This window comes from Rosa chinensis, chromosome 1 (genome assembly GCF_002994745.2).
Source record: "Rosa chinensis cultivar Old Blush chromosome 1, RchiOBHm-V2, whole genome shotgun sequence".
Lineage (NCBI taxonomy): Eukaryota > Viridiplantae > Streptophyta > Magnoliopsida > Rosales > Rosaceae > Rosa > Rosa chinensis.
Window position 1 is genome coordinate 38213803 of NC_037088.1, and position 24743 is coordinate 38238545.

Sequence of the window (24743 nt, forward strand, 5' to 3'; positions counted from 1 at the left end):
TTTAACTATCTTGGACTAGGTTACTTAAAATACATGTATTATTAATTATGTAGTATATTGAGTAATGTTCATACTATTATGAAAACTTTTATGTTTATTTCTTAATATACATGTATGTATATTGAAAACCATAGTATATAAAGCTAATATTTAGATAATCGGTAGATTCGGTATTTACCAAAACCAACTTTTTCGGTAATTTTCTATTTCGGTTTTATTGGTCTCGGTTACCAAAAAGTTTGTATACCAAACCTAAAGTATTTGTTGATATTCGGTCGGTTTGGTAATTACCAAACCAAGTGGCAGCCCGAGGAATAAGTGCCAATATCATTGTGGCCAAAGTGCGCTCATGGCTAGAGGTTAAACCTTCCTCTCCATCTTTGTACAAAAACTAAAAATCTCACAATGCTGGGATTCAAAGACGGTGTATCCAAAAAACAAAAGATTGTTAAATTTAAACGTTGCCAGATCAGGAACATTAAAATATATTCTACACTAGGTAAATGGCTAAACTACTTATCAGCAACAGAATTTAGCAAGTCAAATCAATAAGCGTTTGTAACATAGACCCCGAAGCATTTTAATAAATACATTCATTCTAATAAGGGGATTGTTGTCATCTGGTTTTCTTGATGGTCGTCAAAGTATCTTACAGAAAGGAAAAAGAAAATCTGTCAGAACACTTCTTTCTCACCTCATAAAAGTCAGGAGCAGCCTGGCCAAATTCCGTTGAGGACATCGCTGTGTTTTACATTTCCATGAATATATACTTTGGGCTCTTTAACCTGGAACAAGTATGGAGTTGTTAATATCGGATTTAAATTCAATACATGTACCACTTCCGCAAAAGAAAACAGATTCCCTACCAGTAAAATTGGTGGGAAGCCAATTTGAAGACGAACACGTGAAAACCCATTTATACTGGATAGACACTTGAATCCATTGATTGCAGGATGCTCACTGTTATATATGGAAAGAATGAAATCAAACATCAACAGAAAAAGTAAAAGAGCATATTTTGTAAACTTGAACATCACCATTGTACTATTGAAGAAGCTTTTGGATTTGAATTGTGTCTGTATGTATCCACTGAAAGGACATAAGCATTATAATAATCACAAGAACAGAGCAGTTTGCCAAAAGGAACTTTTTCATCTGTGTCTTATCGTAGCTCATTTACGTAATTGATAATAAAGACAGAATGGAATGATTTTCAGTTGAAGATAACATAGAAAACAGATCCCACATTTTAATAAACAAAGTTTCACTCCTGGCAAACGTAAGTACGGGTGTAGTGGGTGAGCAACCCATGCATTACATGGCAGTGACACCCTATGGGGGGATCCTTGATGTGCAGTATATGTTAAAGCAAAGGGTTGAGTTTTTCCTCCAAATACATTGTTGATATTTGATTCTAAAAGACGAGAGAAAAACTCACTTGATAAGATAGTTGAAATTTCTCTGGCATAATTCGTCCACCCGAATCTCTTCCTCTTTAGAATACCTGACATGTTCATAGTGAAATTCACTAATATACAAACTTTGCAAAATGTGTACAAAAGCCAAGAACTAAGCATGGTAAACATAATTAAATACAGCATTATGAACAAGATAGATATCTGATCACTAGTTTATATTCCAAAATTCTTGTTTCTCAAATAGCAAACACAGCAGTATCAGAAGTTACACCTTAATCTTGAAATTAAAACAAGTAAAATCAGGCATACCTCCACGGAAAATCATGTTCACAAAACCGGGATATTCCATTCATGGCTGAAAAGGTATCAATATGAACCAAAATTTCATTTGTTCTGTTCCCAAGATGACCTGTTAGATTACACATCATCAGATTCTAGCCAAAAATGCATAATTCCACATTTATAAGGGAAATTTGGAGAAGACAAGAAGAAACAAAATTAAGTGCTAATAATAAAGAGATATGAATCAAAATAGTTATAACTTAGAGAACATGATCCATTAGCTCTAGAAATCAGGAAAAAGTGATAACTAAAAATACTTGCTATCCGAATATATAAGCTAGCCTGTACTTTGAGTAACTTCAGGTGTGCGTTAGAGCTTGGAAAAAAGCATTTTCAGCAAACTTAAACCCAAAGAAAGGACCAAGCTTGTGGAAGCCTTCCAAGTGGAGAAGCAAGTATGAAAGTGCTTAGTGAGTAAAACATTAACTAAAATAAAATGATATCAACAAATACAAAAAGTAAAACAAAAGGCAAACTGTGACCTACGGTTTCAGAACAAACCAGCAATATCTATCAAACAGTCCCAGCTCAACTAATTCGACCAATCAATATTTTATAGTATGAAACATGATTTCCTGCAACAATTTATTTTCCTCTCCTTCATATGAGAGAGAAAGAGAGAGAGCTTACCAATCTTATGCAAATGTTTTAAAGCATGACCACTCGGATAATTCTCATTGGATGCCATAAAAGTTATGGCCGTGCACCCTAGACTACAAAGCATAAGATCAGTAAAGGAGGTGATAGAATATTGTTCCCTATGAAAAAAAATAGTTGAACATCTAACCTGATCAACAGTAATCCAAGCATAATTAAATAAAGAAAGTTCCAGAATGTCTTTTTTCTATTGTTATAGCTGTAGCAAGGAAAGACAATAATTCATTTCTATTAGTAATTGAACCTGTAACAATAACAAGAATTATCAAGCAAAAAAAAAAAAATGTTTTGGAATTAAAAGAACAAGAAAATAAACACTGTTTTGGGATACATGCAACTTGTCAATCTTGCTAATAGAGTTTATATCCTAATATCTCTCACTTTCGAACTACTATAATTTCCAGGACAAAAGGTGAGGTGATATGACTACAGATGACCAGAAATACATCAGTCATACAACCTCTGGAACCAGTAATTGAGGAATAATGGAACAAATTTACTTGAGATCCTATTTGGTGATGAAATTTTGACAATTAGTTTAGATAACAACCAATGCCATTAAAGACCACATACATTCTAGTAGCTGCAATTGCAGCAGATAAATTGAAAATTGGAATTGAATTAATGATGAAGCGGAGCTCCTGCATCATGAAATTATAGTCCATTCAATAAATATTCTTGAAAGCTAAAATTAAGTCCATTGAACTTCCCAAATATAAGTATTTTACCTTATGGGGAAGCTTAGAGTATAGTAAAACAAAGGACAAGACTGGAATAACAAATGGCAAAACTCTTCTGTCAAGTAAGATCCCTAGCTGCAGGAAGATTGTGTGTCAAGTTAGAAAAATAAGGGGTTTATGGGGAGCAGGAGAATAGAAGAAATCATAAGCTGAACAAGTTGAAAACATTGAAAATATAAAACATTTGCCTTTCTCTATTGATTTTTCTCTGACCAATTATTCTACATTCCCGCATCAATTTTGGAAAAGAAGGCATTTCAATCAACTAAGAGAAAAAAAGAAGAAGCAAAGTTCCAAGTCAAAATTCTGCACTAGAGTTTCATATATCACCCTTGGAAAGGATTTCTCCTGAAAGAGAGAATCATCTGCATCTTTAAACCTCATCAAAAATGAGAGTTTCCAAAAGTAGTAGGCATTTTGACATAGAAGTACTTTTGAGCAATTTCCTATATCTATTAAACAATTAGCAAACATTCTAAGCGGCAAGGACGTATCACAAATCGTGAAAGACAACGTTTAGATAATAGTACTCTCTTTCTTCAAGAGCCAGACTCACCAGGAAAAGAGGGTATGCAGCAAGCAATGAGCGGGGAAGTGCTGAAGTGAAGTACCAGTAAAATGGATGTGTCTGAATAGAACATTTAGGAACGCTATATAGATATAAGATAAGTATATATAAAGAATGCAGAATCACATTTCTCTCTCACCGTAACAAATAGATCTCCCTAAAGAAGCTATGAACAGCACTAACTTCTCTTATATATATAAGGTAAGTATATACAAAGAATGCAGAATCACATTTATCTCCCACCGTGACAAATAGATCTCCCTAAAGAAGCTATGAACAACACTAACTTCTCTTGCCTATGAATAAACAAAGGTAAACTTCTATTTGAAAATGCACTGCTATCTTTTAAAGAAAAATTTAGTATAAAAACTCGTCCAGAGCTCAAATTATATCGTATATACTGAGATGCAATTAAGCAAACACCTATAGACTAAAAACTGAAGCATGCTCAAATGAATTTTGAAATCTCCATTTCTTGATTAGATAGAAAAGCCGCAATACATATTGATTGTGCATCAACAATTTTTTAAAGGATACGCCCCACTCTGAACTACGATTCAGAACAGAGTTGAACCAGAAAACTTCAAATTCAGGCCAAAGTAATCTTTTCCACATTATTGAATCTACAAATACAGTGAGACCTGCACTGCAAAGAATCCAAATAAATATATTGATTCAGAAATTGTTACTATGTGGAAATAGAGATAAAGAAATTGAAATTTTTGTGATAATAGAAACATATAAAGAACCTATGCATAATAGAGCACACAAAGTGCAGCACTTCAATGCCTTCCATAATGAAATTGATCTAGTCTGCAAAGGAAAGAAGAAGGAAAAAAAGGGGGTTAAATTCATGCTGCTAAGCACAATATCATCAGACTATCTCATTACAATCGTAATAAGCGATGAATCATATAAACATAGGAACACACTGCGTGATCTCCAGATTACAGGTACACCTTACACAAGGCCTGTAGATAAGAAATTAATTGCTTCATAAGTTCATAACACAGAAATGACTATAACCAGTTCATAACAGCTTTTGGATACCTCACTTCTCTTTTTTCAATTAAGTACTACAACCACTCACTCACACAGATATAAGTTCAGACCGAGCATCCAGTCAAAGGTTTCAACTTTCTCTCATTCTGTAGCTTCTCACACCCCACCAATTTTTTTCCCTCAACCAAATCCTAGAGCTCTACTCCTATTAACTCACTCTTGAGTTTTGGCAGGGTTAAATTTGTTTGTCCAACCAGCTACCAAGCCTGATCAATCAAACTGCTTCATGGTTGGATCACCCAATCAATAATTAATAATAATTAAAACCATTAGGGAATGAGTCTACGATGTATCTGTGTTAAATACTGTCAATCGAACCACAACACCTCAGATGTTCCTTTTCCTGCGGCATTCTCTATTGATATATCTTGTGAATCATTTTAGGTTTTGGATTATTCTATCTTCTTAACTTTCTAAACAGGGGAGGTCCTCTTCTAGTTATGCAACATAACCAAGAAACCATGTAAATACACCTGCTGGAAACTATAATGAATGAAATCATATAAGAAATGAAATTGACAGGTTGCTGAAGAACAAATTATCTAAATGTAAAAACGATTATCCACCACCAGAGCAAAGTAGAGGCGTACCAACAAAAGCTCCAAGCCAACAGGACAGAGAAGTAACAAAATATCACATCTTAGGATAACTGTAGCGAAGATCTAATCAGGGAAAATAAGGAACTGTAAGAGAAATATACAAAATGAAACAAAATGCAAGTTATAAAAAACTCATCCAAGGGTAACTACATAAGTTCCTGTGTGAAGAACAGAAGCAAGCTTACTTCATATGTGAACAGCAGCAAGCTTATTTCATATGTGAACAGAAGCAAGTCTAATCAAATTTAAGAAGAGCAAGGTGGATAAAATAAAATATTGTTGTACATTTTCTCCATGTAAAAACAGATAATGTCCTTGTCAATATAAAGGATACAGAAAAGGTACGCCTGCTGGCAGAAATGATAAAACCTTTTCATCCACCAGTCAGAATTACAATAAATATATCTAACTTTAACAATATAGTTTCTATAGTTAACCTAAATTTTGGTGAAACTAAATCATAAGAACTGACCAAATGATATTTCTGATGTGAAACATTAATTTTTATTAACTGAAGAAAGATGAGTAGCAAACTTACAACAAAAACGGATATACATTCGGCTGTGCGCAACCGACAAACCACAACATTACAATAAATAAATCACACACTTTTTATAACTCTCACCCAATCAAAAGAGATTAAACTGAAGGCACTACCCCTGAAAGAATGTGTTGATTATTTTTTTTTTGGTTGGTGAGAAGAACACAAACTTTATTTGAAAGAATAGTGAACAATATTTTTGACAATACTGTCCATGAAAATGCAACAAAATTACTAAGAAAGTCCCTCGTCCACCTTTTCATCAGTGATTCTGTTATTTCTTTCCATTCGAACAAGCCAAAACAGCTAATAGTGAATGCTTAGTCTCCTTCGTATACACCAACCCCAAATAATCCTCAACTAGCAAAACCTAACAATATTATGGCCAAACTGAGGCTATTGCAAACAATTGCTCCAAATCCAAATTTGGTACACAAAAGAACAAAGCAATTTTGACTTCTTATATGATGTAGAATCTGATATTAGCATATAGCAACATACCAGACAGTTTAAAGCTGCATAACACTTCTCCTTTAACCAATATCCATATGCCAAGTTGACTACAAAAAAAAAAATAATAATAATAATAATTATAAAAAGTAAAAGCTGCCAGAGCGATCGATATTTTAAATCAGCAGTAAACGATACAAACATAGTAGAAAAAACAAGTGCTACTTCTAAACTCAGCTTTTACTAGTTATGTTTCTTTTTGTAATTCATAATGATGCTTGAATCTTTAGATTTATGAACAGACCCTGTTTTTTATCTCACATAAAAAAAAAAAATTTAAAAAAAAAAAAAGCAGAATAACCTTTCCTGTACACTGACCATATCTGAACTGTATTGGTCATGCATCCTTCTGGTGTCCAACAGTCAAGCTTACCAAAAGTTCACACTTCACAGATACATATTTGGAGTGCAGATACGCCTCTAATCATACTGGCTGCATATCTCAGCAGCTTGGATGTGTAACTGCTAACTACATTTCTAAAATCCCCCCTTATAGACTTTAAGTTCATGCAACTTTGCCCTAAGAAGTAAATGACAATACCAGAAAGAAAGGCACATACATGACATGGTGATTAAACAAATAATTTATATTTGTTAACCTTTACAAAATTTTATCTGGTAAACTAAAACTAAACAGTGTAGGGAAGGCAGAAAATGGATGACAGGTCAAACAATTCATCTGAAGAATTAGCTGTACATGCTGTTCTGAATTCATACACTCCTTTAGAATTACACAAAAACAGAAATGTGCTAAAAATGAACTGAACAAGAAGAAGTAAACTACCTGCACCTAGAGCTAGTATATTTGGAAGTGGACGGGTACAATAGAACAGAAGGTGGAACTGAGCTGCAGTCAGTATTACAAAGAAAGCTTCTACTTGACGTCCAAATTTTTCTCTAACCTGCTAAATTGAAATTAACAGTATTACTTATCTTACCTAGCAGAATCATGAAAATACATGCAAATGACAAGGATCAAACAAGGACATACCTGAAGACGAAAGAAGTGTAATGTAGATAATATGATGCAACCTAATGTCAAACGAACTGCAAAACAGCAACTAAAAATTCAGCCATGTCAATATACCACATATATTATTTAACAAAATAAAATCTTACCAATAAGAGATGTTCAAAGGGAGCAAAAAGCATTCAGAATTTTATATACCCTTTTTTCTGTTAACAAGCAATTATTAATTTCTGATCCAAGTACACCGGAAGTATAAAAGAGCTAACTACTTAAACTCTTAAAGCATAGAAGAGTGGCCAGTTTAACTCCTCTAGACTAGATGGCCTTCCAAAATTATCATTCAAACAAGCAAGAAGAGTGGCCACATATGAAAAAAGTAATTTCTGTCAATTAACCCCAGAAATAGAACATGAACAGTAATGTTTACAAAGAGCCAATCATAAAGTAGAAATCATCATTTGTTTAGTCAAGCCCTTTATGTTTTCACTTGCCAAATACCCAAAAAAAAAAAATGTATGATTTCAAGAAACCTAAAGAACTAACCTGTAAGAAGACCATAAATCTTTGGCATGTGCAGCAAGTTCATTGCTAGAACAGCAGGGGATGCCAAACTTGATACAAGCAAAGCACCTAGAATTATAAAAATAGTACCGAGTGAATACTCAACACATACCAAGGAAAACTAGTCCAATAGCAAAACAGCTAGTCAAAACGGCACCAGAAACTACAAATTTCTCCAAATCTGCTACGCTACTTGGCCGAAGCACAAACCTAGCATTATTAACAACTCCAAAATTCCAAACTCACCGATGAACGTGCGAGGAACAACTCCGGGGAACTCCAAATGATCATACTATTACGGAAGCAAACATTCAAACCAAGCAATTAGTCCAAAGCTCCAACATTTTCCACACCAAAAATAAATAAAAAAACTTCGAAAACCATATAAATACACTTACATTATCCAAGTTTTGTCGATGATATAGAATATCATGCATTGCCTAAACGAAACAAAAGGCATAGTTAGCAAGCAAAAGAGCTACAGAATTGAGAACCAGTCTTCAATCAGAAAATCATGCATATACTAAAACGTTTTCCGGCCACTAATTCAATCTCTCCGGCACTAAAAAATTTCAGATTTTCGCATTTCCTCGATGAGCAAAGACAGTAAAATTGAAAAGAGGTGAGGAAGCAATAGTTTTCACCTGAACGTTGAAGCTTTCTTCAACCTTAGTGTAGGGCGCCATGAAGACGTAAAACGCAGCTATTGATCCCAGTACCACATCGTAACCAAATCGCTCTAGGAATTTCGAAGACTTGGAAGCCATTGCCTTCAACACAGTCGCACAGGGAGAGGAGAGGAGAGTATATGACTATGAAGTTGCAAATTGGGCTTATCAGTTGGGCCGGGTTAAGAATTCAATCTGGTCCTTAGCTTGGGGTTAAAATTTGGAGTAAATGTCACAAACATTCTCCAAAGTTTAGGTCATTTAACACTTTAGCTCCTAAGACAGAGTGTATCAAAACATTCAACTGCTTAATTTTAATAGTCTTCAAAGTTTTCTTTCCCATTTTCCTACTTCCCAGCAAAGCAAGAGCATAGATTAGCTTATTTGCTTTGGTATAAGAATATGCTCAAGGGTATGATTAATGAATCCAAAGCGTAATACCGCGACTTTTTCTCACCCTCTCTCTTGCTCTGCTAGGGTTAGGGTTTTGAGTTTTCAAGTTGTGCGGCGTCTCATTCTCATGGCTGCTATTGCTTCCATGACTGCTAGACTTGCGACTAAACTGTCGCTCAAGGAAGGGGAAGAACCTGTGGATTTGGAGAACCTTAGGGTTCCAGGAAAGGAGTTTTTGGCCCGCAATTTCTATTTGGTGGGTCGACTGAATACTTGTCTGGTGCTGGTGTTTGATTCGTTTCTGAGCGCCGTGCGTTCGATGTGGCGTCTGGCTGGGACAGTGGAGATCCAACCAAGAGGTGATCGCTTTCTCTTTACGTTCACCACTGAACGTGATGTTGCTCGTGTGAAGAAGGGTGGTCCCTGGGGTTTTCAGCGAGCTATGGTCCTCCTGAATGACGATGATGGGTTTTCCGAGATCTCTGGGGTCAAGCTAGATTTTGTGTGGATCTGGATTGTGTTGCAAGGTATTCCTCCAAGTATTCTGACTGAGCCTGCGGTCAAGTTGGCGGGCGGGACAATTGGAGAAGTGCTGGAGGTCGATCGTGGTGTGTTGCGGCATGGCGAGGCCCGTGTCCGGATTGTGTTACCCATCAATGAGCCGGTGCGATTGGATCGAAGGGTTAGGGTTTCTCCTACTGATGTCCTAACACTTCGTTTTCGATACGAACGTCTGTTGAGGCGCTGCCGGATCTATACTATGCTTAATCATGGTGGACAACATTGTCCAAGGGAGACAGAGCCAGTTTTAGAACTGGAAGCGGAGGCGGGGCCGCAGTCGGTTGAGGGGCCGATAGTTCCTGCCCTAGTCTTTAGGGCGAGTGCTCAGCCTACTGTTTCGCCTCCCTTGCTGTCTGCTTTTAGGATCCCTAATATGCTGAAGAAACGACCGGTGCAGATCCGGTCGCTGCCGGAGATGGTGCCGACGCCGGGGACTGAAGGGACCTCTTCTCAACAGCTTGTGGGAATGCGTCGTCCAAGAGAGGATGAGACTCAGGAAGAGGGGAAGCGTGCCAAACACGGGTTGGATATTGTCCCGGTTGATCTGCAGCCGGAAAAGCTCGGTTTGGAGCTCTCTTCTGAGGGACTGGTGGATGTGACAGTGACCTCAGTTCCTAAGGTCTACAAGAAGAAAGGACGGCCCCGTGGCAGGCGAAACACTCCCAAAAGCTCGCCGGCGATGTCGGTCTGTGGAGGTTCTGAGCCATTGGAGTCAGCATCCATTGCAGGTGGTCCAACCGGTTTGCATGCTATGCATGCAAGTTCCCGGTCTGGTTAGGAGAAGCTTCTCTATCTTTTTATGGGTGAGGCGTGGCGTTTTTGTGCATGGAGACGTACACCACAAGGGTCTTAGGCGTCGAAATGTTCAAGGAGGTGTTTCATCTATGGAATTGCAGAGCTAGTATTTTATTTTATTTTATTTTATTGCTTTTTGGCTTTAGTGTTTTTCAGGACTTTAGTTTTTTTGGGATTTCCTTTGGTTTTAGTACTCTTGATGAGCATGCATTGTAATATGAGGGGTGCTTGTACCCCTCATGCTTGACCGAGTGAGGTCGTATGATTTATCATCAATGGATCAGTCTTCCGTTGCTCTCAAAAAAAAAAAAAAAAACACTTTAGCTCCTAACAGTCTAAAATTATCGTAGGGCTCCCACTTGGTTTGGTAATTACCAAACCGACCGAATATCAACTAAGTTTTAGGTTTGGTAAACCAACTTTTTGGTAACCGAGACCAATAAAACCAAATCGAAAATTACCGAAAAAGTTGGTTTGGTTTCGGTAATTACCGAATCTACCGATTATCTAAATATTACCTTTATATACTATAATTTTCAATACACATACATGTATATTAAGAAATAAACATAAATTTTTTTATAATAGTATGAATATTACTACATATAGTAATATTACATGTATTTTAAGTAACCTGGTCAAAAATGGTTAAATAACCTAGTTTTATTGAAAATGGCTAAAACTTGATGTTATATGTACAAAAGAAAGCTATAATAAGCAGATGAAATACAAAGATTACGACTGTAAAATGAAAAACCTAGTATTGTTCATTCCAAATTATATTATAAAGAATTAGTTGTTCAAAAATTGGTAATACCGAAAATTGAAATACCGAATTTAGTGGGTGTAATTAGAAACCGAAAATTTTGGTTGGTAATTAGACATTGGTAGCTCAATTTTGAAACCGAAAGCTTTAGTTTTGAAGTTGATAATACTTATAACCGAATCGAACCGATCGAGTGACAGCCCTAGTCCTATGCAATTAATGGCGGAATAATTTCAATTAAGGTAAACATTGGGAAATGGTTGAGTTTGTTGATCTAAATATGGGTTTTGGAGTTCACCATTTGGAAATTTTTTTTTCATTGATCTAGACATTGGTTTTGGAGTATACGTCCTGTGTAGGCCTCATCAAAAAGTCTGTTCATCAAGTGGACTGATGGAGGCCCACCGGCTTGTAGGGCCAAAAGTTCGGCCCGGCCCGTCAAAAAGCCCGCAATAGGCCCGGCCCGGTGAGTAAAAGGTCAGACTTGGTTTAGGGGTTTGAAACCCGGCCCGGCCCCCCAAAAGCTACTAAGCCCTGCCCGTAAAAGCCAGTAAACTATTATATATGTGTGTGTGTGTGTGTTTATATATATATATATATATATATATATATATATAGAACTTTGCTCAGGAATGGCCTAAGCTTATGGAATGGATTTCCAATTTTTTCCCACTTTTCGATCACACATTCACATCTTAACCATAAATTTTTTAACCGTTAAGTTTTTAGGTTCTAATTAATGTATAGATCACTTCTGCAAATTTTTAGCCAAATTGATTATCGTTAAGGCATCCAAAACTGTAATTTACACGAACAAACCGAATCTATCGAACCGGAACCGTTCGTGTTATTGTTGTAAATTGTAGCTTTGAATGCCTTAACGATCATCATTTTGGCTGAAATTTTGCAGAGATAATCTATACATTAGGACCTCAAAACTATACCGTTAAGATGTGAATGTGTGGTCGGAAAGTAGGAAAAAACTGGAAATCCATACCTAAGAAAAGGTACGGACATCCGTAGAGGAGACGGACTGTAGATATATATATATATATATAAACACTATATAACATATATATATATATATACATATATATATATACATATATATAGATATATGTGTGTGTGTGTGTATCTATATATACATATATCTATATATATAGAGATATATATGTATGTGTGTGTTTATATATATATATATATGTGTGTGTGTGTGTGTGTGTGTGTGTGTGTTCTAAAGAAAATGCTTTCACCTAATGGAGACTGCAGGACTTTCCGGTACACTGCAAGAGGCCTTTGGATCGAATGGAGCTCCAGTCTCTAGGGCCACATTTCTTCACATGGTTGAGAAGCACTTCATCCTCCTCTGCTTTCCATGGTCCTTTTCTTATATATACCTTCTTCCCTTTTGCCTTCCATTCAAGTTTGCTCTCTTCTCTCTCCCACTCGAACAAACACCTTGGTTTTTTCTTTTCCAGTGTCGTTTTGCATGTAAAAGCTTTTGCAATTTGTATGAGTTTCTGCAAGTGTCTCTGTTAATAGTGACGGTTAAGGCGGTTCTTCAAGGAGATCATGCTAACCGTTGCCCCGTTGGAAATTTCCGTTTTCGTCTAATCATTCCGTATTTATTTTTTCTCAATTGTTTTTTTGTATTTTACGTTGTTCGCCTTCCATCATATTTTTCATTTAAGTTGAATTGTTCTCATATATGATGGGTAGTATGAGGATTTCACTTTTTGGTGAAGCTGCTGACACCAAAACAGGCGCTTCCATTTCTAATAGTAAAGATATGTGCATATTATACATATACTAAAGTTGATCGATTTCCTGGTACTGATACTAAGCCGGTAACAGTGGCGGCTCGAGTCGAGCCGACACTATGAAATGACTGTTTTGCCCTTCGTTTCAACCCTAGGTATAAAAGGCCTCTTTAGCCTGCGCCCGAGCTGCTTTCGTTTCTCTTGCGTTCCTCTCTCTCTCTCTCTCTCTTCTGCTCTCTTGAATCTCAACTCTCTCAAATATTGGTCAAATTTCTTGATCGTGATTCAGCTAGGCCTATCGCTTTCACCTACTAGTTTCGATTGGGTGCATGTAATTTTCGGTCGTGCATGTGATCGAAGGTGGGTTTGTGTGGTTTGCATTTGGCCTGTGTTGATACCTCACTCCACCGACAGGTAGATAGACAGAGAGCTTCAGTTCGAGAGAGAAATAGCGCGAGAGAAAGAGAGAGAGTAAGAGAGAGAGAGAACGCAACCAATCTTTCTCATATTTGTTATCGTTTAGTGAATTGTGAACAGTTTCTGTGTGTCCATGATTGTGAAAGGTTGGTGGGATTTCGGTTTGGTACAAACACACTCTAAACTGATTTTCTTGAATCGGTTTTTTTTTTTTTCCCAGTTTTCTAGCTATTATAACCGGTGTTGTTTCTTTTTGTTTTGTATCGAGTGCTTTGCATTTTGAGTGGGTCGAGTTTATGACTAGAAGATGGGGTTTTGGTGATGCAGGGGTTTTTGGGTTGTTGGCTTAACCTTGAGGTGGAGGTGTGTTCAGAAAGGCAGGAGAGCTGCTGTTTCTGGTGTTTGAAGATTTTGTTCTTTTCTTAAAAGCCTCAAGTCTTATTCATGTTGATCATTAGGGTTTTGACTTCTATAGTTCTAATTGATGAGTTTTGCTACATATAAAGAGTGATGAGTTTAGTTGTTCTCTATGTTTGTCTAATTGAAAAGACAAGTAACAAATACACAATAGCCAATACAAATATACAATCCAACAATGAAAACTTAGATGCCAACTGATTTAGTGTTACTGTTTACCTTTAGAGTCTTACAAGAGGAACAAAATTCCAGAATAGACATTAAAACTATAGAATGGCAACTAATTTAGTGTTAGTGTTATTTGTAGACTCTCAGATAAGGTTGCATACTTTTGGATTCTTTTATGCAAAAGTTCTTTGCAATTAGTATGTTTTTGGAAGGATGAATGAATCAATCAAGGAGAACAATCAAGTAGTCTTGAGTAGTTAAATTTTAGATTGTTTAAGGCAATTAGTTTTGAGTAGACCCTGATCACTAGATTCTGTTGAGAAAAGCATGGGTTGAAATTTAAAGGGAAGCTAGACTTTTCAATTTCATTGTGATGGTTGTGCAGTTTCACTGTGCAGTTATCATGTGGCTGGGTTCGTTAGAGTATATTTTAAAAGACTGGTATGCGAAATTGTCAATACCAAACAAAGTTTGACATGTGTGCATAATGATCAAGCCTCTGGGTATGGCAGTTTGTATCTTTGAGTGTTGATAAATCACCTTAAGATATATGTTTTATTCCGCAGCTCCTCCCAAACAATCAAAAAATGATAAGCAAGGAAATGGATTTCTAAAGTGTATGGGAAAATTTGAATAGCGATTGGAATGTATTAGTGTGTGCACATGGTGAACCCAAAATTATATTAGAGTTTATCAGTGATAAGATCTATGCTCGGCAAGAAACTTTGCATTCTAAGGTTTATCTGTTGGGTTATTCAGTTGAGTGCTAGATAATAGTGTTCTTTAGCTTATGCCAATACTTTATATATATATATATATATATATATATATTCTGTGAGAATCCTGATAATTGATTTGATGTGGTTTGTCAGCTATGAGATGGGATGTTAGCATTTTGATCTTTCTTGATATTAGAAAAGCTTTAGCTGGTATAACTTTGATATAATTTAAGACTAGGCTCTGTAGGCTATAGCATATTTTACAGATATTAGGGGAGGTCTACCAAATTTCTAATTTTTTGAAATCATGCTCAACTTTAAATTTTTAGAAATTTTTTGATAAGGTTTTTTTTCCGACATTGAGGCAAGTGATTGGTACCAACTGTATTAGGTTTTTGTTTGTATCTGGGAGTGGTTAGTTTAGGGTGTTCTTCTATTTCACTGGAGTGCAATTTGCTTAACCTTTTGAATTTAACTAGAATTGATAGGCGAGAGGAGGTTTGGCTCTAATTACTATTATCTAATGAGGTCAAAAGAAAATATTGTGTTTCATTGTAATCTAATAGAATTAGACTACTTTACTTGCAGGCTTTGTAATACATAGGATTAGACAAAATTTACTAATAATATATAGTCATTTAGTTTTCTGTTTTCATTTTATCAATTGGATTTTTTGTATGCAGATTAGGTCGCATTTGAGGTGTTGTCAATTGTGAAGCTGCTGCTGCTGACATTCCAATCATCTTTCTTAGGTTGGTTGCTGGAGGAAGCACCATTTTGAAGAACATCCACCGATATGTGATGACGAACATCAACACCTCTTCTCAGCAGACCGATCAAATGTAGCTAGGTTAGCCTATAAGTAGAACAATATATTTTTGACAAGCTGCATCCACAGCAGTTATATTGTATATTTGCACATTATCAGAACATTTATATTAATGGTAATGTTAGTTGCAAACATAAGCCTCTAGCCGTCCAAACTTGCAGATTTTGTTTGAACACCCGCAGCAACGCGCGGGCACCTATTCTAGTATATTCTACATATCATGACTAGGTTGACTAATATGTGAGGAACCAGGATTTTAAGGTTAGGGGGATCCAAATTTAAAAAAAAAAAAAATTGGGGGGGGGGGTGTCCAAAAATAATGGTTCATTAACTGCGTTAGTGAAATGCTAAGCCTAAATATTAATTTTCTCTGTCTTGAGTAAGAAAGAGGTGGAGAAGAGAACCAAATCTGAAATTCATCCATTTATTGATAAGTTCTTTGTAATATGAATTTCCATACTTAACCAAACATCGAAAAGCTAACGATAGGGAATCAAAGCTAAAAGTATGTTAGAAAAATAATACATTATTCTAAATACTTTTTTTTTAATAAATAAATAATAATTTAGCAGATTTTCAGAGAAAGCCATGTGCATGACACAGGACTAGGCCTTATCAACTGGCCGGGTTGGGCCTGGCCCTACCCATTCGTCACTATTTATAAATAAATCTTTAAAGACACTAATTTTTTTTGTAAACCTATATTTATATATCATACACTCTAAAGAGCAACCTCTATCAATTTAAAGAAAATGAGAAAACCGACCGTTAGATGAGATTATTACAATAAATTATGAGTGTGGTAAAAAATTTAGCCAATTTCACCATATTTTCGAATCTGATCGAATTGGTCAACCATTGTCACTTGTATGTCTTCTTAGTTGACTGATGGCGTGACGACCGCGAAACTTGCTTATTTTTTCACATCACGTCTGTAAATATTTCATTGATGGATGTGCGTGGACATAAGATAAAAATTTCAATTTTAATTACAAAGACGTTAGCCTATACCAATTTGCCTCCTAAAGTTGTATTGACTTATACATTGCATTTAAATTGTTGAGGTTCATTCTAAAGTAACCATGAAGTGGAAAATGAATTTGGAGAAACCAACCACTCGATAGAGAGATTGTAATGTTTTATGGTGGTTGTAAAAAATCCAGCCAATTTGGTTCTCGTTTCGAATTCGATCAACTAGCTAGGTCAAACTTAGTTACTCTTATAAACCTATATTTATATATCATAGACTCCAAAGAGCAACCACTATATTTATATATCATAGACTCCAAGGATTTCATGATGCGTTGACTTCTTTCCTGCATAGTCAACCAAATGAGCCATCCTTGAAGAAGCTCTCGTAAAGTCCTCCCTTCTTGGACTGCATACATACACTTGGAGGATTTCCAGGAGAAATGAAGCATCAACGGTCATCATCCACTTCAAAGTCTCGCCATTTAACTCCAAGTCCTTATGATAACAAGCCCGACTGTTTGGGTCAAACCTTGCCCAATGGTTCAACAAGGTCATCGAATTTGAGGTTTCAGAGTTGGAGCTGCATGTTGAATCTTTTATCCGCTTCCACTTTGCACGTTTGCATCTCATGCAACGCCTCACGCTGAAAATGGGAATGACCAATCGCAACCCGTTGAGGGGTGTACGATTTCGGGGCAATAGCCAAGAGGGGTTTGGGGGTGTTGAAAATGGAGACAGGGATTCCATAATCATTTTGGGACTCTTGCTGTATGGCTTCTCGAATTTGAATCACCCATTGACCCTCATCAAAGTTTGAACTGGATTTGGAAGAGAACGTTGCAATTGGTTGGAGAGAATACATGTTTATGTTGTTGTTCTAAGCTTCGGATGAACCTTTGGCAATGGTTGCTGATAGGAATTCAAGTATGAGGACGTTTAATTGAGTGGAAGAGTCTATATATACTATCATTAATCGAGTGCAAACAAGGGCGGAACCAGGATTTTAAGGTTGGGGGAATCCAAATTAATTTTTTTTTTTTTTGGGTGGGGGGGGGGTGTCCATAAATAATGGTTCATTAACCGCGTCACTGAAATGCTAAGCCTAAATATTAATTTGCTCTGTCTTGAGTAAGAAAGAGGTGGAGAAGAGAACCAAATTTGAAATTCGGCCATTTATTGATAAGTTCTTTGTAATATGAATTTCCATACTTAACCAAACATCGAAAAGCTAACGATGGAGAATCAAAGCTAAAAGTGTGTTAGAAAAATAATACATTATTTTAAATACGTTTTTTTAATAAATAAATAATAATTGTGCAGATTTTCAGAGAAAGCCATGTGCATGACACAAGACAAGGCCTCAGAGAAAGCCATTGTTCAAAAATTGGTAATACCGAAAATTGAAATACCAAATTTAGTGGGTGTAATTAAAAACCTAAAATTTTGGTTGGTAATTGGTAGCTCAATTTCGAAACCGAAAGCTTTAGTTTTGAAGTTGGTAATACTTATAACCGATTCGAACCGACCGAGTGACAGCCCTAGTCCTATGCAATTAATGGTGGAATAATTTCAATTAAGGCAAACATTGGGAAATGATTGAGTTTGTTGATCCAAATATGGGTTTTGGAGTTCACCATTTGGAAATGATTTTTGTCATTGATCTAGATATTGGTTTTGGAGTATAACTTCTTGTGTAGGCCTCATCAAAAAGCCTGTGGATCAAGTGGGCCGATGGAGGTCTGCCGGCCCGCAGGGCCAAAAGCCCACTAGGCCCGGCCAGTAAAAGCATGTAAACTATTGTATGTGTGTGTGTTTATAAATATATATATATATATATATATATGTTATATATATATATAGATATGTGTGTGTGTGTGTGTTTATAAATATATATATATATATATATATATATATATATATAGACACACACATATATAGATATATGTGTGTGTGTGTGTGTTTATATATATATATAGGTATATCTGTGTGTGTGTGTACATATATATATGTGTGTGTGTGTGTGTGTTTATATATATATATAGATATAATATGTGTCTATATATGTGTGTGTGTGTGTGTGGAAGTTCTCATACTTCTATATAGAATATGTGCATATATATTCTACATATCATGACTACGGTTGACTAATATGTGCGGAACCAGGATTTTAAGGTTGGGGGGATCCAAATTAATTTTTTTTGGGGGGGGGGTCCAAAAATAATGGTTCATTAACCACGTCAGTGAAATACTAAGCCTAAATATTAATTTTCTCTATCCTGAGTAAGAAAGAGCTGGTAGAAGAGAACCAAATCTGAAATTCAGCCATTTATTGATAAGTTCTTTGTAATATGAATTTCCATACTTAACCAAACATCGAAAAGCTAACGATGAAGAATCAAATCTAAAAGTGTGTTAGAAAAATAGGGTAAGGCTATGGTATGTTAATGTTTCTATACATTAGCTTTTTTTACTATTTTGAGGACTCATTTTATCACTTTAAGAACTCAATTTATCACTTGAGGACTCATGTGGTAACTAAATACTTTTTTTTTTAATAAATAAATAATAATTGAGCATATTTTCAGAGAAAGCCATGTGCATGACACAGGACTAGGCCTTATCAACAGGCCGGGTTGGGACCGGCTCGGCCCATTCTTAGTGGGTTTGGGCCTGGTCGGGCCTTACTACATTTTTAAAATAATAACGGGCCAGGCTTTATTGTAAATCGAAGGATCCAAGCCCATCCATATAAAGCGGGCCTTGCGGGCTTTATTTACAAATAAATCTTTAAAGACACTAATTTTTTTTTATAAATCTATATTTATATATCATATACTACGAAGAGCAACCTCTATCAATTTAAAGAAAATGAGAAAACCGACCGTTGGATGAGATTATTACAATAAATTATGACTGTGGTAAAAAATTTAGCCAATTTCACCATATTTTCCAATCTGATCGAATTGATCAACCGTCGTCACTTGTATGTCTTCTTGGTTGACCGATGGCGTGACGACCACGAAACGTGCTTATTTTTTCACATCACGTCTGTAAATATTCCATCGATGGATGTGCGTGGACATAAGATGCAAATTTCAATTTTAATTACAAAGATGTTGGCCTATACCAATTTGCCTCCTAAAGTTGTATTGACTTATACATTGCATTTAAATTGTTGAGGCTCATTCTAAAGTAACCATGAAGTGGAAAATGAATTTGGAGAAACCAACCGCTCGATGGAGAGATTGTAATGTTTTATGGTGGTTGTAAAAAATTCAGCCAATTTGTTTCTCGTTTCGAATTCGATTAACTACGTCAAACTTAGTTACTTTTATAAACCTATATTTATATATCAGACAATCCAAAGAGCAACCTCTATCGATTCAAACAAAATGGAAAAACGGACCTTTGAATGAGATTATTACAATAAATTATGTGTGGTAAAAAATTTAGCCAATTTCACCATATTTTTGAATCCGATCGAATTGGTTAACCGTAGTCATGATATGTAGAATATGTATGCACATATTCTATATAGAAGTATGAGAACTTCCACACACACACACACACACACATATATAAACACACACACACACACACACACACACACACACACACGGAGCCGTTTCAAAGAGGACGTCCACACTTTAGCTGCAGCTCCGCTCAGACCGAGTTGGAGCGGCGCCGCGTGAAGATTTGATTTGGCTTAAGTTAATAAAAATCTAGTTTACCACCACTAAATTATGTTATAGCTAGATACTTATTTGTTTTAGTAAAAGAATGATCAAATATAGAGGATCTAGCTTTGTGTATGGGGTCATGAATGATGAATTGTTTGATCCCTGCGGATTTTGGTTTATTTGTTTTTATAACTCAAAAACCAACTAGCATTTGTTAACAAAATGCTAGAGTAGAACACAAGTGTTTCTTACAAACAAAAGCAAACATTTACCTATTTACATTCTTTGTCAAAAAGAAAAGAAAAGAAAAAGTACAAATTGTGCTTAGGTTTCAATAAGGTTACATAGATAGCTACAAGTACTATATTTACATTAATACATGTTTCCAAATGGCACAATACATCAATTTCTTATTTATGTTTTGTACTTATAACTTCCTTGACTTGCTGGCATTACATTTTGCAAAAGTGCAAAAATTTCCAGCAATTGTCTTTAGCTCATTGCGTTTCCTCTTCTTGAGTCTCTTTGGATGGAAATCTTCTTAAAACCTGCAACACATGCACAAAAACACATTAGAAGGAAAAAAAAAAAAAATCTGGAATGTTAGTTTGTTTTATTTAACTGCTGTGTCACCTAGTAGCTTGTTGGAAACACATGTGTACACACTTCTAACCACAATTAAGAACCTGTAGACATAAAGTTAAGTGTGTACAGCAAGTGGCTGCTCTTAGAGCAGCTTAAAACTTGGGCAACAAGCTTAAAGCAGGAGTTGGCAGTTTGGGATAATCCTCAGATGATTTTTCTAAGTAGGAGCTGGCAATAAGCTGTTCCCAATGTTTATCTAACTGACTGAGCTAAACAGGAGGTGGCTAGTCTACATATAGGTTCTCATGATTACATCTTCTAGTATAAAAGAGGTTCTTACCTGCAGTAAGAAAACACAAATTAGAAAACATAGCAGAAAACAGTTTAAAGACTCTAGAATCAGCGAAGTCTAGAAAACAAGCTTTGAGAGGTCTAGAAACAAAGCCTCAGCTTTATTAAACTAAGTTCAAGGTAGGAGAAGTTTTGGGGAACCTCAAGTTTGATTATATCAGTCTATTGATATGATTTTGAGTGATATTTGCTACTTATCAGATTGTTTATGTTGTGTAAAATATTTGTTTAGTTCATTATCATGTTGTTTTATCTAATCCTAGCTTGAAGAAAGAGTGAAAATGGTTGTGTAGTTGAGTCTAATACTCGTAAGGGACCAGCAATGTCAGCCAATGGTATATACACTTGGGGAGAGAAGCCCCTTCAATTATTATTGATAAAAAGATCTATTGTTTGGCAAGAAGACACTGGTGACCGAGATTAGTACAAGATTACTAACAACCAGAGTATAAGAAGTTATTTTCTGTATTGCATCATCACTAATTATATGTTTGAGGTTTGCTCTACTAAGCTTTAAGCTCACCCCTTTTATGATATTGTGCAGATCATGCTCTTGAGGGTTAGAATTTAATTTCTGGAAATCTGGAAGTAGGAGAAGGAGAAATAAATTTTTAGTTCACTGTTTTGTTTTATCTTTGTACAATAAAGCTTATTTCCTAAGCTTGCTTTTGTTTCTCTTGTAAGTACTTACTTATGTAATAAAGAGTTCAACCACAAGTCACCTCTGATTCTCATTTTTTTTCAATATAGTTTTTATTTGCCAAAGTGTTTCTTATCTTTGACAATTAAAAGTTATTCACACCCTTACTCAAAATATTAAAAAAAAATTTTGTTTTTTGCAGTTTTTCAGGGTTAGGGTGTGACACGCCGCTTGCTAGACGGAGGCTAGGGGTCGGACGGATCGGTCTGCAGTCGGGTGGAGTCGCCGGTGACGTGGTTGCAGCGCTACCCAGAACCTGCAGTTGCAGGTGAGGTCGCTGCCCAGAAACCTGCAACCTCGATTGCTGCCCAGACTCGATCTAGGATGCCTTTGGGCTCCGTCCGGCCCTATTCGCGCCCCGTCGAGGCCTGAGCAGGGCTGCATCTATATATATATATATATATATATATATAACACAGGCCTGGGCACAGGCCTGGACCATGTGTCAATTAGCTAGGCCAGGGACCAAGCCCATTTATTTTGGGCCGGGCTCAAATAAAGATTTTCAATTATAGGGACCATGAAGGACCAGACCAAATAGGCCCGGGCCGGTCCTGCCAGATTTTCGGGCCCAAACAAAGAGAATAACATCCATTCATAGCTTCTTTCTCAGACTGGCTGGAAGCCACCACCAACTCAGCCCCAATAACTGCAGCTACTTCAGGTTCCATTGCTACTTCGGGCATTATCAAAATCGATTCTTGAATCCTTGTACAGTTGTACCTAGAAACAAAATAAAATCATACAAATCAGTGAATCACAAACTAAGCTACAAAATGAAGAGAATAACATCAAAACTTCATAGCTTGAATCTTGAATCCTTGTACCCAGAAACAACAAATTGGAATCAGATAACCCCAAATGGCCAAATCAATTACAACCCAGATAAGAAGCTAACCAGTTTGAGAGAGAGAGAGAGACTTATTGAGACTTTCGGGGAGGTACCACCGTACTAGAGAATTGTCGATTGACCCAGATTTGATGTCGTACAATACTGTGATCAAAGCATTTTGCAAGATGGGTTCCAACCTTCAGCTGCTTCGGGTTAGTGATCTAAGAAGGCTTGGGGTTTCGAAATGGAAAACTAAAAGGGGTTGGTTTTTCAGTTAGTTATCGAAGAAGGGCAGAATGGATTGTTGCTGGGTTTATGAAAATTAGATTTCTCGATCGAATTCGAAATCTGGAAAGCTAGAAGGACTGAAGGAGTAGAAATCGATTGACTGATGAGGGATTCGACTGGGTTCGAGACTTAGAAGCTTCGACTGGGATCAACTGATTGCAACTGGGTTTGAGACTTCGACTGGGTTCGAAGAACTGAGGTCAAGCCAACAAGACTCGTGTTTGGGAAAGGGTCGAGGTCTCGGGGATGGCTGCGAAAGTTTGCATCTAAATGTTGACTGAAGTCACCGCAAAGACAGGCTGAAATTAGGGTTATATTTAATCGGGCTTATCTTTGGGATTTGGGGATTATGGACACCAGGGCCTGGGACCGGCCCGTTTAAAATGTCATGGTCCGGGCTCTTTTTTTTTGTCTATTTTTTTTCTTAAAGCCCGGCCCAGACCTGACTGTCCGGATCAATCTGGTCCGGGTTTTCGGGCTTTCGGGCTAAAATGCCCAGCCCACACACACATTAATCACTAATTAAAAATAAAATAAAATGTAAAGCATAAATAATGCTATTACAGGTGGGGCTCTAATGAGGAAAATTATAATGAGGACTTCATGAATATTTTCTAATTAACGATTGCGAGACTCAGTTTTCGATCACATTTCAGCAAATCAACCGTTAGATGTTTAGATAATCATGAATAGATTATTTCTGCAAAATTTCAACTAAAATGTAAATTGTTAAGGCGTTATAATCATGATTTATCATTTATGAACATGAAATGTACATGTTTGACAAATTTGGTTCATCTTTTAATTTGATCTAGTTGAGTACTTTAACGATTAGCAATTTGAAAGAAAATTTTTATAAGTGATATACTCATGCATATCTAAACATCAAACTGTTGATTTGCTGAAATGTAATTGAAAAATGGGTCATACAATCGTTTATTAGATTGTTCTTATAAAATCTTAATTTTAAAGGCTCTCATTAGAGTCTCTCCCTTTACATCACTTATGGAAGCTGGAACTTGGATAAATTAGCTCGTGTCCTGGATCAAAAGATTATTGATCATATAATTAGCATTCCCATTCCTGTTTCTGATTTACAAGATGAATTTGTTTGGGGTCCTGCAGCAGATGGTGCCTTTTCCATTAAATCTGCTACTTGGCTCCAGTGTAGTCCTATTTCTCATAGCCAATCAACTTTCTTCAATAAATTGTGGAAACTTAATCTTCCCCCGAAAGTTAAAATCTTTGCTTGGCTGTTTTTGCGGGGGAGATTGAAAACTAGGGCTTTCATTGCTCGTTATAATCAGTCTATTGTCTCTACTTGTGCCTTTTGTGGAACAGGTTTGGAAGATTGCAACCATTTGTTCCACTCCTGTTCCTTTGCTAACAGTGTTTGGTGCTCCGTCCCAAATCTTCCTGCCCCAGCAAACTTCTCTAGTCTCTCTGATTGGATCATTTCCCTCTTTACCAACAATTCTCCTACAACAATTGAAGACTGCTTATTAATTTGTTGGCAAATTTGGGGGGCAAGGAACAACCTCATCTTCAACAACACTCTTGCTTCCCCAAACAACATCTCTCTTGCTGCAACTTCTATTGGCTCTAACTTCAGAAGCAACAATCAGTCTACTGTCAAGAAAGTCCCTACCTCCACGACTTCTATTCATTGGAATTCTCCTCCAGCTGGTTATTTTAAACTCAACTTTGATGGTTCGGTCAAGAATTGCAACCATGCAGCTGCGGGGTACATCATCAGAGATTCTATTGGTAGCCCTCTCTTAGCGGGAGCTCGACGTCTTGGTGCTACTACAGTTCCTATCGCTGAAGGATGTGCGCTTAAAGATGGTTTAATGCAGGTGCTTTTGCATAACGTC

The 24743-nt window shown here is 36.5% G+C and overlaps 1 protein-coding gene across 2 annotated transcripts; it reads right to left on the reverse strand.

Moving 5' to 3' along the window:
• Positions 1–409: 409 nt before the first annotated feature.
• LOC112181879 (dol-P-Man:Man(7)GlcNAc(2)-PP-Dol alpha-1,6-mannosyltransferase) lies at positions 410–8778 on the reverse strand. 2 transcript variants are annotated; one of them, XM_040512941.1, is made up of 19 exons: positions 8613–8778; positions 8367–8408; positions 8215–8260; positions 7951–8037; positions 7429–7484; positions 7222–7342; positions 6429–6487; positions 5378–5449; positions 4475–4538; positions 4263–4366; positions 3714–3785; positions 3146–3232; positions 2991–3058; positions 2548–2616; positions 2391–2473; positions 1728–1827; positions 1439–1504; positions 867–960; positions 410–785 (listed from the first exon to the last, which is right to left on the reverse strand). In XM_040512941.1, the coding sequence occupies exons 1-19, from the start codon at positions 8733–8735 to the stop codon at positions 705–707; spliced, it is 1494 nt and encodes a 497-aa protein (XP_040368875.1). In that variant the 5' UTR covers positions 8736–8778; the 3' UTR covers positions 410–704. The 2 variants fall into 2 exon arrangements, with proteins under 2 accessions (XP_040368875.1, XP_024176044.1); XM_024320276.2 differs by having other exon boundaries at positions 7222–7339; positions 8613–8777.
• Positions 8779–24743: the final 15965 nt, after the last annotated feature.

Excerpts from the sequence above, each read along its gene's own strand:
- LOC112181879 (XM_040512941.1), bottom strand. The coding sequence starts at position 8,735 with ATGGCTTCCAAGTCTTCGAAATTCCTAGAGCGATTTGGTTACGATGTG. Across the intron at positions 8,261-8,366 it reads ATCGACAAAACTTGGATAAT|TATGATCATTTGGAGTTCCC; the intron begins GTAAGTGTATTT and ends CTTCCGTAATAG. Across the intron at positions 8,038-8,214 it reads TGTTCCTCGCACGTTCATCG|GTGCTTTGCTTGTATCAAGT; the intron begins GTGAGTTTGGAA and ends TTATAATTCTAG.